This window comes from Nicotiana sylvestris, chromosome 5 (assembly GCF_000393655.2).
Source record: "Nicotiana sylvestris chromosome 5, ASM39365v2, whole genome shotgun sequence".
Lineage (NCBI taxonomy): Eukaryota > Viridiplantae > Streptophyta > Magnoliopsida > Solanales > Solanaceae > Nicotiana > Nicotiana sylvestris.
This window is the reverse complement of record NC_091061.1, coordinates 167,195,908-167,208,775: the sequence shown is the minus strand read 5'-3', so window position 1 is coordinate 167,208,775 and position 12,868 is coordinate 167,195,908. Positions and strand designations below refer to the sequence as shown.

At 34.3% G+C, this 12,868-nt stretch overlaps 1 protein-coding gene across 1 annotated transcript; it reads right to left on the bottom strand.

Moving 5' to 3' along the window:
* Nucleotides 1–2,193: 2,193 nt before the first annotated feature.
* LOC104224936 (serine carboxypeptidase-like) lies at nucleotides 2,194–8,543 on the bottom strand. Its single transcript, XM_070145626.1, has 9 exons — nucleotides 8,104–8,543; nucleotides 6,584–6,752; nucleotides 4,737–4,856; nucleotides 3,875–4,018; nucleotides 3,648–3,798; nucleotides 3,367–3,458; nucleotides 2,789–3,047; nucleotides 2,570–2,703; nucleotides 2,194–2,492 (listed from the first exon to the last, which is right to left on the bottom strand). The coding sequence occupies exons 1-9, from the start codon at nucleotides 8,415–8,417 to the stop codon at nucleotides 2,364–2,366; spliced, it is 1,512 nt and encodes a 503-aa protein (XP_070001727.1). The 5' UTR covers nucleotides 8,418–8,543; the 3' UTR covers nucleotides 2,194–2,363.
* Between the last annotated feature and the right edge of the window lie 4,325 nt (nucleotides 8,544–12,868).

Sequence of the window (12,868 nt, the reverse complement as noted above, 5' to 3'; positions counted from 1 at the left end):
TTTGAATTTTTGATGTAAATTACTTCCTCTGAGTTTTTCTTACGTTTTCTCCGTGCTTGACGCCAAAAAAAGATGGACAATTAAAATCAAATCGTCAATATATTGAATGGAAAAGTTTATTTATTGTAGAATATTTTTAAAATAATGACAATTAGCCCTTGACGCAAATTGGTGAAGAAAGTCGAGTCAAGTTCATGTCAGTTCTTGAAGCTAGCAGTAGTGCATATCACTTGGAAGGACAAAATCATGTAAAGAAAATACATGAGAATGGGAGTTACAGATACACAACAGTATCTTCCAAAGAGTTGCTCTGAGAAACTGTGCTGAACAGTTTTGCTCTTTTTCTTCTAAAAAGGAAAGTTCTGCATTTAACCCAAAGCTCTTTAGGTCTTTACTTTTAGCCATTCAAAAGGCCGGTGACGAAGGTCTTAAATACAACAACAATTACAACTTAAATATATAATTTTTATACAATTTTATACAATATGTCTTTTGTATATTTTGTATCTGATTTATACATAGTAAAAAAAACATTCAGACAACTAATTGTATATTATACAATTTATCTATAACTTATCTACAATTTATATATATTATTTCTACTTAGTTATATATAACTACAACATAATACCACTTAAATACAAATTTTATACAATATGTCTTTTGTATATTTTGTATCTAATTTATACATAGTAAAAACAAATTTCATACAACTAATTATATATTATACAATTTATCTATAACTTTCACACATTATTTTTACCCAGTTAAATACAACTACAATAACATACAACTTAAATACAAGCTTTATACAATATGTCTTTTGTATATTTTGTATCTGATTTATACATGGTAAAAATAAATTTCATACAACTAATTATATATTATACAACTTATCTACAATTTTCGTACATTATTTCTACTCAGTTATATACAACTACAATATCATACAACTTAAATATAATTTTTATACAATATTGTTCAACTTTCATACAATAGTTAAATGAATACAAGAAAAATAAATAAACAACATAATACAATTTTTCTACAATTTTACTACAATTTTTGCAATATAATGTATGTCATGTCTTCTTCTTCTTCAAGTTATAATCTGAAATTCAGCCAAAATCAAGTCTAATCTTCACCAAAACCTCTCAAAATTGAGATATAAACTCCAAACCATATTCCCAATTATTTGCAACAACACCCAATCCAAACAAATAATGATTTTTGAAAACCCAAATTCGAATTCAAAGCTTTTTAATGGCGGTCAATGGTGGAATTGTTGCTCTATTTTCCTTTGCTTTATATTACTGAAATTTGGGATTGAGAGACAGAGAGATACGTAGAGAGAATTCTCAATTCTTTGCAACATCCAATCCAAACAAACAATGTCTTTTGAAAACCCAAATTCGAATTCAAAGCTTCAAAGCTTTTTAATGGTTGTCAATGGTGGAGGGGTTACAGATTTTCGCTGGTTTTAGAAGAGGAAATCATCGGGTATGGTTTGATACGTGGGTGAGGGGGTGGGATTTGGAGAAAGAAAGTTGGGGGGAGTGGGAATATACGGTAGAGTTAAATTAGGAGACTAATTAATACCATTAAAACCCCTAAAATGTACATAAATGGTAATTAGGTATATAAAAGGTAATTATATTAGTAAAAGTTAAGCATTGATGGTAATATAGTTTACTATATGGCATAGGAAGGTAAATATCCCGATTAAAAATGTGCTTGGACATAAATTTTGATGCAAGTGTTGACATGTTAAAAAGTCCTATTTTCAACTAAAAAGTCTAAAATGGTCATCATTTGGCCCAAAAAGTATCTCAAGCTATATTTTGGCATTTGAAGTTTGGTTTTCAAAATCTCCCAATTCTATAAACAAATACATGTTGGAATTTATTTATTTTTTGGAAAAAATATGGCCAAACGCCTACTTAGATTGAGCGCAAGAATTATACAAGGACATATATAAGAATGTCTACGCAAGTTAGTATTGGATGCAACAAATTTGAATCGAACAGAATTGACTGTAGATCATTCATATAGTTGAATCTAGCTTAATTTGGGAATTGGGACTATAACGTAGTGTGATTGATTGTTTTATCACACTACTTCAACAGTACATAAGGAGGAGAACGCTAGGCAATATAGATATCTTCTTAGATATCCCACAATAATATATGCATATTTTCTAAATGCGTCTTCAGAATTTTATCATATCTCCAGAAAGTTTTAGTCATTGCTTTCATTCAAAAGTACAGTGGCAAAGAAAGTTTGGACAAGGCCACCAATCCTCAGTGGCTGCTAAAGAGGCCATCTAACATGAGGATGAGAGTAATATTTACATATATCAGAAATCATATTGAAGCAACCAAGTCTTCGGTCTCAGTCGTCTGCTGAGAAAGGGTGCCTCCAATCCATCTCTTCAGCATCTCTAAGGCAGCTTTAGGTTGATCCATTGGAACCATGTGTCCAGCATCGTGAACCTATTATACGACACAACACAGTTAGCTCAAACACCCATCACTAGAAATTGAACAATAACATCGACAAAGAAAGGCACCTTCAGGAAACTCAGAGGCCCGTGGCTTTTCAACAACCCAGCTTCAGCACTGTCAACTTCAAAAGGGACATCGGGAGATGCTACAAACTCTTTCTGACCACTCCATTCCATAGCCTGAACCCATCTTGAGTTACCTGGTAAAGGAGATGTGTTACGACATATGAAATGTTTATGTGAAAAGTTTCCATCATTAAGCTTAAGAGTTAAGTCAAAGCTTACCAAGCCAGTTGCAAATAAGATCATATTCTCCAGCATAGACAAGCAACTTTATTCCATCCTCAAGCAAGGTTGGAATGCCAGCCTCAAGATTTCTCATCCAATCAACAAGCATGGCCTGGTACACAGTAGTACTGCATGAGACAAACTCTATATCCTCAACTCCAAGAGCCTGCTTAACAGAATGCATATTCAGCAATTTCTCCATGTTTGAGAAGTCATAGCAGAGTGCTCCGACGCATTTCTTTCTGATGTCATAATGCTGCAGGTGAAAGCTCAATGGATCAGAAACATAGTTATTCAGTCATTTGTTCCAAACTTTGGAAGGCATGCCAAGGACAACGTCACCTTTTTTTTTTTTTGAAAAGGTAACATATGGGACAATGTCACCTCTTGAGCAATTTAACATATTCAACATGAAATGATATGGGGTAGCAATTTAGGAAAAATAAATTTCTGGGATTATTTCTACTATTTCTGAGGCTAGTAACACCTATTTCTCTACGAAGTACAGAATAAGTATCACAGGCACTAGAATTAGTAGAAAATGGGAACACAGACAGAAGTGGCTGATAACTTACATTGATGTCAGCCCCAGCACGTGCACGAACAGCAGAGAATATAGAATTGCAAACAAAATAGGCAGCCAAGCAAGAGATTTTCCCATCAGTACCTAAAAGGATAAAAACAGACAGAGAAACTGAGAAGAAAACAAAGTACCGAGAATTGATTTGCTGTGGTCAAAGAACATCCAATTACTTCATCAGTCCCCTTCCCTTTTCTTTTTCACCCAGGCAAAGCTCGAATGAGTCAATTGATATGGAGGAAAGACAGATAGTAAACAGGAAATAAAATAATGTACCACAAAGGTTTATTGCAACTTCACAAACTGGAAGTATTTTGTTGATACGATCATGATCAGACTTCGAAATTAATCCCATGTCCAATGCATAGTCAGTATACGCAGCGTATTGTATTTTGGGATCCGTAAGCCCATTCCCAATGGCAAAACCCTGTTCAAATACTTTCAATGAAGTAAAGACACGTGAATAAGGAAATAAAAATTCAATAACTGGGGAAATGAGGTACCTTTAAGTTTATATGTAATCCTTCTTTAGCCTTGTTTCCCTTGTGTACTCTAGCAGCAAAAGCAGGAATATAGTGCCCAGCATAAGATTCTCCGGTTATGTAGAAGTCATTCTTCACAAGCTCAGGATGCTCTTCAAAGAAAGCCTAAACCATTATTAATGATCACACAAACAAAAACAAGTCAGGATCGTATTGTCTCAGTTACACATCAATTTAGAAAAATGCTCACTGCATCACATAGAAGAACGAAACTAAAATAGCCAATGCGCCACAAATGCTCAAGAGAATTCATAATCAAACTACATTCAGGAATGCCAATGTGTCACAAATGCTCAAGAGAATTCATAATCAAACCACATTCAGGAATGCCAATGTGTCACAACTGCAACAATAATGATTTTACTTAACGGAAAGGAATATCCGGAAACAGCCTCTCTAACCCCCCCCCCCTCCCGGCAGGGGTAAGTTCTGCATACACTCTACCCTCCCCAGGCCCCCACTAGTGGGATTATTACTGGGTTGATGTTTTTGTTGTTGTACTTAACGGAAAGGAATGCCATAAATGAATTTGTATCCTTGAGGATGTTCACAACCAGGACTGAAGTTGCTTCCACCTTTTTTCCATGTGAAATGTTTATTGCCCGTTAGAAGCAGGACAAAATGTCCGGTGCAAACCTCATGAATAACATACATGAAACTAGCAATTGATAGGTGAAGAAAACATAGGAAACCATCCATATCATTAAGTTTAACAATTGACTATCTTTCATCATAAGACAATGATTACAACGGTTGAATTCCAGAGGAGTAAATGTATATGGTTCCATGTTGCTTTAGGCGTTTAGTTTCACACAGAACAAACCTGTAGGAAGTCATACAAGTCGTCGCTAACACCTGCTTCACTGTGACGGATGTCATGTCTGTCAGAACTGTAACTAAAGCCAGTACCTGTAGGTTGGTCCACATAGATAAGGTTTGATACCTGCAGAAATAACATGTCAATATCATTTCTTCAGGTTTGGAAAATCTATTAAGGTATTCAAGTGTCCTTGTAGGAGAAAAAGGAAAATTGATAATAAAAAAGAAAAATCTACTTCACAAGGAACAAATGTGAAACACAGGGCAAACTTGACACCGTAGGAGTCAGCAATTAAAGACCCGAACCACAAAAACCAAAACTCAAGATCCTATGGAACATAAAGCACTTTCCTCTCTGCAGTCTTGAATTGCCATGCAGGTACTTTATTTCAGTAATGAGCGAAAAGAAGTAGAACATTAAAACAGACAGAAGCATGACATGAAATCAGGGAAGTGCACTATCAGAGGTCTAATGAAAAAAATATGGCTGACATGTTTCCTTTGCAAAGCAATAAGATTTCAGTTAAAACACAAGGCCCCTTCTGGAAAAAAAAAGTTTTTGCAGTCTGGTTGATAATAACTACATAAATACTGAAAGTGTAACTATCTAAATGCTAAAACGGATAATTTCTCCTGACAGATGTATCATGTGCAAGAAAGAAATGGTCCCCACAGATTTTCTTCACATTGATGAAGTATCAATTTGTGGCTGTGAATTGGTTGCATTCATTTCAGGTTGATTACTGGTACATCTCGAAGAAGGATAATGATGAAGCTTGGATTATCAAAGCTTAATCACAAACCATACTGATGATTCTTCGACTTTTCGCAGCATTAAACTAGATATAGACATGTTATTAAGTTTTATCTTAATTTTCTTTTCAAATAATCTTTTCAAAATTAAAAATGATAATAACAAATAGGAACATCCACAACGAACAAGCTTTTTCACTAATTGGCACTTTGCAAATAAATTAGCAGTCTGCCAAACTACTTATCATGACTGGATAAAGGACATGCATAAGATGTTGTCAATGCAAAATCTAATAATCTATATGCCCATGCACCATTATATTCTTAACTTTCACGTGCCATCGAGTAAAAGCAAGAGAAAATCTTCTTCTATCGAGCTGAATCATCTACTGAATAGCAAAGAAGGTAAACTGCTACTATTGCTTAAGCAAAATCATGTTCACATACCACAATAAACTGCTGTTAAATAGCGGAAACCATTACGTCTACGGCAAAGGGCCAAATATACCTCTGTACTATGAGAAAAGGTTTAAATATACCCTTCGTTAAACTTTAGGTCCAAATATACCCCCTGCCGTAATACTATTGGTTCAAATATACCCCTCTTCTGTTAAGTTTGTCCAAGATGGACATCCAATCCTACGTGTCACTAATATTTGATGAGGTGGATGCCACATGGCATGCCACCTCAGCACCTCTAATCCATATATAAAAGATTAAAATTTGAAATATAATATTTTTCATGGTAGCGGTAATGGTGGCAATAATGGTGGAGGGGAATAATATTTTATTGGTGGAAAAAAAATAGAAAGGAGGGGTAAAATGGGTTATGGGCATTGAGGTGGCAACCCATGTGGCATCTACCTGTGCCACGTAGTATTGGATGTCCACTTTGGGCAAACTTAATGGAAAAGGGGTATATTTGAACCAATAGTATAACGAGAGGGGTATATTTGGACTCAAAGTATAACGAGAGGTACATTTAAACCTTTTCTGATAGTACAGGGATATATTTGGCCCTTTTCCGTTACGACTATAAGGTGATCTTAAAGTTAGTCGATTAGCTTTTTTTTTTATAAGGTAAAGTTAGTTGATTACCTTGTCCCACCCATATTCATTCAGCACAAGTGACAAATTATTTGCAATTGAGAAAGGTCCATTTTCATAGAAAAGGGCCAACTCACTGCTGCAACCAGGTCCTCCGCTCAACCAGATGACAACAGGATCGTCCTTACTGCCTTGTGATTCAAAGAAGAAATAGAACAACCTACAAAATGAAAGATAACACAGTTCAAGCTAAATAAGATCCCAACCAACAAATAAGGAGAAGCTAGTTGATACATTAGACAGGAAGACAAAGATATAAAGCCTAATTACTCTGGAGATGTATATTTTGGTAAATGCTCACAAAAGAGAAATATTTTAAATGAAACAATGTTGCAGCATTCCTTTCAATATTTCAACTGATTCGGCAACTTCTTAAGCGCATTGATTGACTTAAACAGATAAGTGGTCAAACTGTAAAAATCTGATGGTTCCCCACAAAAGCTACGTGTAATGACACTTGAAGGTAAGTGAAGCATACAGAATATTCTCCATTAATCAACCAGTCAAACACTTCCAAATTAATTGGGGTTGACTAAATGAATACTCTATAACAATTCTGCTATATTTAAATCCATTTTATCGCAATATCAAATAAACATCCTTTGAATTCATTTTAACACCAGTTACAACCGTTGTATTCGAATTTCCGAAGTGGAAAGTGAACTTGTAGGAGGATAGAGGAGCATGCAGGGGTCCACTGCATGATAGAAAACTACTGAGAGATTGCCTACATTCTGTAGATAACAAAAACCTATTGCACCACAATGCATTGTTGGACCTGACAGTATTTTAACATAAGAGAAAAGAAAAAAACTGAAACTACAATTTGGTTGGATACCTATGATAATACAAATCGGAACAAGAATCACAAAAACCAGGAAGTGTATGAAGCAACAAATATGATACTAGTCTGTTCCAAGTTGACGAACTTTCTATTTTGGGACGTCCGAGAACATTTGACACCATTTTGCTAGTATCTTCGCAATTTTCAAGATACTCTAATTCCTTTTTTTGAAAAGAATATAGACTTTGGACCTAACTCAACCTCAAAAGCTAGCTCATGAGGTCATGGTTGTTTATTCACTATATAAGGAGACAACAGTCCGCTCTCTCCACCAATTTGGGACACTTTAACACTGCCACATGCTGAGGCAGTGGACGCCTGGAGTGTGGATAACATAACATGCGGGCCCAACTTGGAGAAACACAAAGTCGACCTTACCCTACCACAACCTCAAGAACTAGCTCACGAGGTGAGGAACTGAGGATTGCTTGATACCATAGGAGACAACACTTCATTCCCTCAACCAATGTGCGACACTATAACATTATCTGATAATCCTTTTTATCAAATTACCTTTTGTACATTTATGGAAATATGTTCTTAGAATACTTCTTACTCTAATAATTAAATCCAATCAACATCTTAAATTCCGTGCTCAATTAAACACTGCCATAAAAATCGAGACAGACATTGACAAAAAAAATTAATCTAGGGTTTGAAAAGGTACCTAGCAGCATGAGAATGCTTAATCTTATAATAACCGGCATGATGCCCCAAATCTTCAAAGGATATTATACTAGAATTCGCCAAATTAGGGAACGAGAATCGCTTCTCGACGATTCTAGAAGCAGCGGTGGGAAATGGATCCCGATCGACGATATTATCGGATTCTTTTGGGAACAAATTGAGCTCGTGTATCAACTTCTCAGCTTGCTTCGATGCTAACTTCGAAGATATTGAAACCTTCGCGAATGAAGAAGGAGAAAGAAGAAGAAGAGTGAGAAAAAGCGAAACCGAAAGTGAAAGCTTCATTTGCGCCATGTTTGAGGATTGAAGCAAAAGTGTGAGGAGAAATAAATATCCCAAATGTGTTTGCGTGCGAGAGAGAGAGAGGAGTGAGCCACGAAGAAGAGTGCGCTTTCCAAGAAACTGCTGAATCTTTTCCAATGTCTGGAAATTAGGAAAAGCAAAATAAAAAGAAAAAGTAAAACGCAACAATTTATTTGCTGCAACTCTTCCACCTTAACGTAAAATGGGAATGTTGGAAGATTTATTTTATTACGTTTTATAAATGTTCATTTTGGTATATGTTGAATTATTTTTTGAAAAAATCGGAAACTTTTCTTAAATAATGTTGGTTGAAATAGTTTTCCAGAAAATAAAAAAATTTGCGCATGCATTTCGAGACAAGCAAAAAGTGTTTGAAATACATAAGGTGGTAGCGTCAATTTAACTAATCTTCGAAGTTAACTTGGAGATCAACTTAATATTTAAAATTAAAATATAGATTTTTAAAAATTACAAAAAAAGTATTATAAATTGCATATAAAATAAATACAATTACTTTAAGGAGAATTTGTTGGCTCCTCTTTTTACTGTCCAAATCAACAATTAGAGACGGAGCCAAGATTTCAAATTTATAGATTCAAGATTTTAATCGCCTTAAGTTATTGGGTTCTAAATTAATAATTTATACATATTCGATAAATATTTTAAGATAAATACAAAGTTCGAACCAAAGCTACTGAATTTGACCGAACCCACGCTCGGCTCCGTAGCTCCGCCCCAGTCAGCAATAAACAAAATTATCTCAGACTTTTACAGTTTCATTAAATGAAATATTCACCACTCTACTGCTCTCTCCATTCCAAGTTACTTGACATTTTCCGTTTCTCGAAATTAAAATTATATGAATTTTGATTAATATTTTAATAAAAAGATTCATCGAATCATAGTGATAGGGTCACGCTTTGGGCGAGCGAGAACGTAGCTGAAACTGCTTCAGTTAAGAGTTTGCTATTCTTGGAGGATACCAATAATGACTTGTTTGGATTTTGGCCTAATGATATTTTTATTTGGGAACTTTTAATTATTTAAATATTACTTTGATCAACATACGTACATAGAAGTTAACCAAGGCTCGAGGTGTTACAATACTATTAAAGAAAAATTTTCATAAAACTCTATCTTTTAGTGATAATTAGCTATATATAGATATCATTTGCTATATTTTGGATTGTAGATACGTTTTCTGTTGTTATAAGATGTATTAGATATATTTAAGTTATTGTATTCATGAATACAGTAGCAAAAATAGGCGTGAATCGGAGAAGTCCAGCTAATCAGTTGTGGTATTCGAGTGTATTCGATTGTATTCATGGCATGAAACATGGGATTACAGCTAGACAGATTATTGTATTCGACTTTATTCACGACGTGAAACAGGGGATTATACTGTTTTTAAGGAAAGTGAATCAATTAACATAATAGACTCCTAATATAACTCAACAAACTCAATTATAACACACAAAATTTGTATTTCCAGTTATAAAAAAAGATTCTCAACCGAAAAATACACCAAAAACATAGCAATCTTCAGAGAAATTATATAATACATCTGAATACATAAATTATATTAATTAAAAAATATATATGAATACATTCATGGCATATAGCGAGACATTGAATACAATGAAATACATAGAATACAGCGGAATACATTGAAATACAATTTAAAAAAAGACAGTGAATACAATGAAATACATGGAATACAGCGAGATATATTGAATTACAATGGAAAAAAAACAATGAAATACATGAAAATACAGCGTGATACATTGAAAATACATTGAAATATATTAACAGAAATTCAAGCTGCTCAGCCCCAAACTCCGTCGTCTTTATTAACCCTAATTTCAGGCGAATCCGCCGTTGAGAAAAAAAATTTGAATCTCACTGTTCCCACGCGTCCTGTACAGTAGCCGAGCAAAAATCATGGCAGGACGTTGCGTATCGTTTTCGAGGATTCGTCTCTCTACCAGCGATGGACTAGTTCTTCAACTTCTGTGCTTTGTATTATCTTTGACTGGTCCCCCCTTTTGTATACGATCAGATTGATTTGTTTGAACTCATGGGTTTTTCTGGGTCTTGTTATTGTAGAAGTCTTCTAAGATTGTCTTTTTTTTCCGGAAAAATGCCTAAAAATACCACTCAACTTTCAGAAAAAGTCTATCTATGCCATCCGTTAAAAAAATGCTCATTCCATAAACTGTCGTTACACATATGGCTCACCTATGCCATTATTGACTAACGGCTCAATTTTTATTTGGCTCATCCATGTCATTGTCGTTAGTCAATAATGGCATGGATGGGCCAAATGTGTGACGGCAGTGGCATAAAATGAACATTTTTTTAATGGATGGCATGGATAGGCCTTTTCTGAAAGTTAAGTGGCATTTTTAGGCCTTTTCCGTTTTTTTCCCTTTCCTATTAAAGTTACAGCCAAAAATAAAAATGGGGAGTTAGAGGAATTTACTGGGAAGTCTGAAGAAGAAACTGTGGGAGGAATTGTGGAGAATTTTGATCTTCCAGAGAAGAAACTTATGAATATAGGTGAGAATTTTGATCTTTTAGAGAATAGCGTGTATCAAATTAGAGAGATAGAACATGGAGTGAGAAGTTTACATCAAATACAGTAATTATGTGAGAGAAAAATCTGAAAAATGAGAAAGAAAGATAATAAATAGCGTATGTAATGGCTTAAGGGTAGGAGGTAACCATAAATAGAATTTTTGCTATAAACATTAAAAGGCATCTATAGAATATAATTTTTTTAAATGATATTTATTTAAAATAAATAAGGTGTTAACATTTGTTATATGAGGTAACCACAGGCCTTATATATATATACACACAGAAAACTATATGCCAAAATAATAATAATACTAATATATATAGGTTTAGAAAGAATGAAATAATTAAACATGAGCACCTTTAATTAGTAGTAACGGAGCACTCTTGTTGGAAGTGGGATTGTCGCCAAGGGGACTCAAAAATACAAAAAAAATAAACACGCAAAGAATTTAAAGGGAATTCATCATTTAATATGTACACGTTTAAAAAGAAATTAACCGTATATACACAATTTATTTTTCGAGCGAACTAAGTTGGGCTGAAGCCCCTTCCATTCACCTAGCTCCGCCCCTGCTCTTAGTAGTGTCATCCGGCCATCTCGACCAAAGACAAGAGCGTACATCCAATTTTCTTAGTAGTCTTCAATTAATTAGTCGTTTAATACTTTGAAACTTACCACCGAATTAACAAATGGACCAATTGATAATTGTTCTTAGTTCCCTATAAATGTGCAAGCAATGAATACCATAAATCATAGAACTACTTTATTTGAGCAATTTCATATGGCTAAATCTCAAATTTTCTCCATTCTGTTTTTCTGTTTCCTCCTCCTTGCATCAAAAGGTGTATAAGAATCATCCGATTACCCCTTATTGTCCTCGTCATCTTTGTTACTGTTACTCTTTTTTATAATTATTCGGTACACGAATTTTACTAGCTCGATTAATTTGAATTTACGCTGGGTAAGACCCATTAAAGGGGGAAGAATATTTTTTCCACTCTCAGGGCGCCAATTCGAAACCTCTTATTAAGGGTGGAGGGATTCTAATTTCTATCCATCCCACCGTAATCCTTGGTGGTATTATTGTTGCTTTATATTATCGTAGATGGGGTAGAATGTGAAGTTATTTAGATTCTAATTGAGGGTGTTACGCGTAATTATTCGTTCACTGACGAGAAAATTCCATCTGCTAGCAAGATGAGAAAAATAATCTTTGATTATTGTCTAGAAAGTACCTATACCAAAACAATGATTTTTTAGGTTTATGCCTAAGTATAAAAGTAATACCTATTTGTATTAGTTTCAACCCCTGCTTAGCACACAAGGCACATAGGTATTCATGATTTTAACTTGATAGTTCAATTTCTATAATTTTATCATTGAACTCATTGTACTTTTTAAATTAAAAGGTTTAAAATATATTAATATTTATTGAAATTTTAGTAATTTTTACATCTATATTAAATTTCGTATTACAGTTACTGGGTTAAGTTGAATTCGTAATTTAGTAGCTATACAAGACATCCCGATTGCCATACATAAAATGATTAAAGTTTATCATGAATGAGTTAATTTTATGATGGTTGTCAGCCTATCGTAACCTTTCATCATGAATTGGCTAGTTTTATGAGGGCTATCAGCCCGTCGTAATCCTTAATTTTGCCTATAGTAATCCTTCTTTTTTATCCGGGATTGAGACGACAACATGAGCAATCTCACTTAGGAACATACATAAAATCAATAAAATTACTAATTAAATATGTGGATCTTGATTTTGTGCAGAGATAACAAGTGTGGAAGCTCAAGACTGCAAAAGATACAGTGGTACATTTGGAGGGCCTTGCTTTTTGGTCAGATT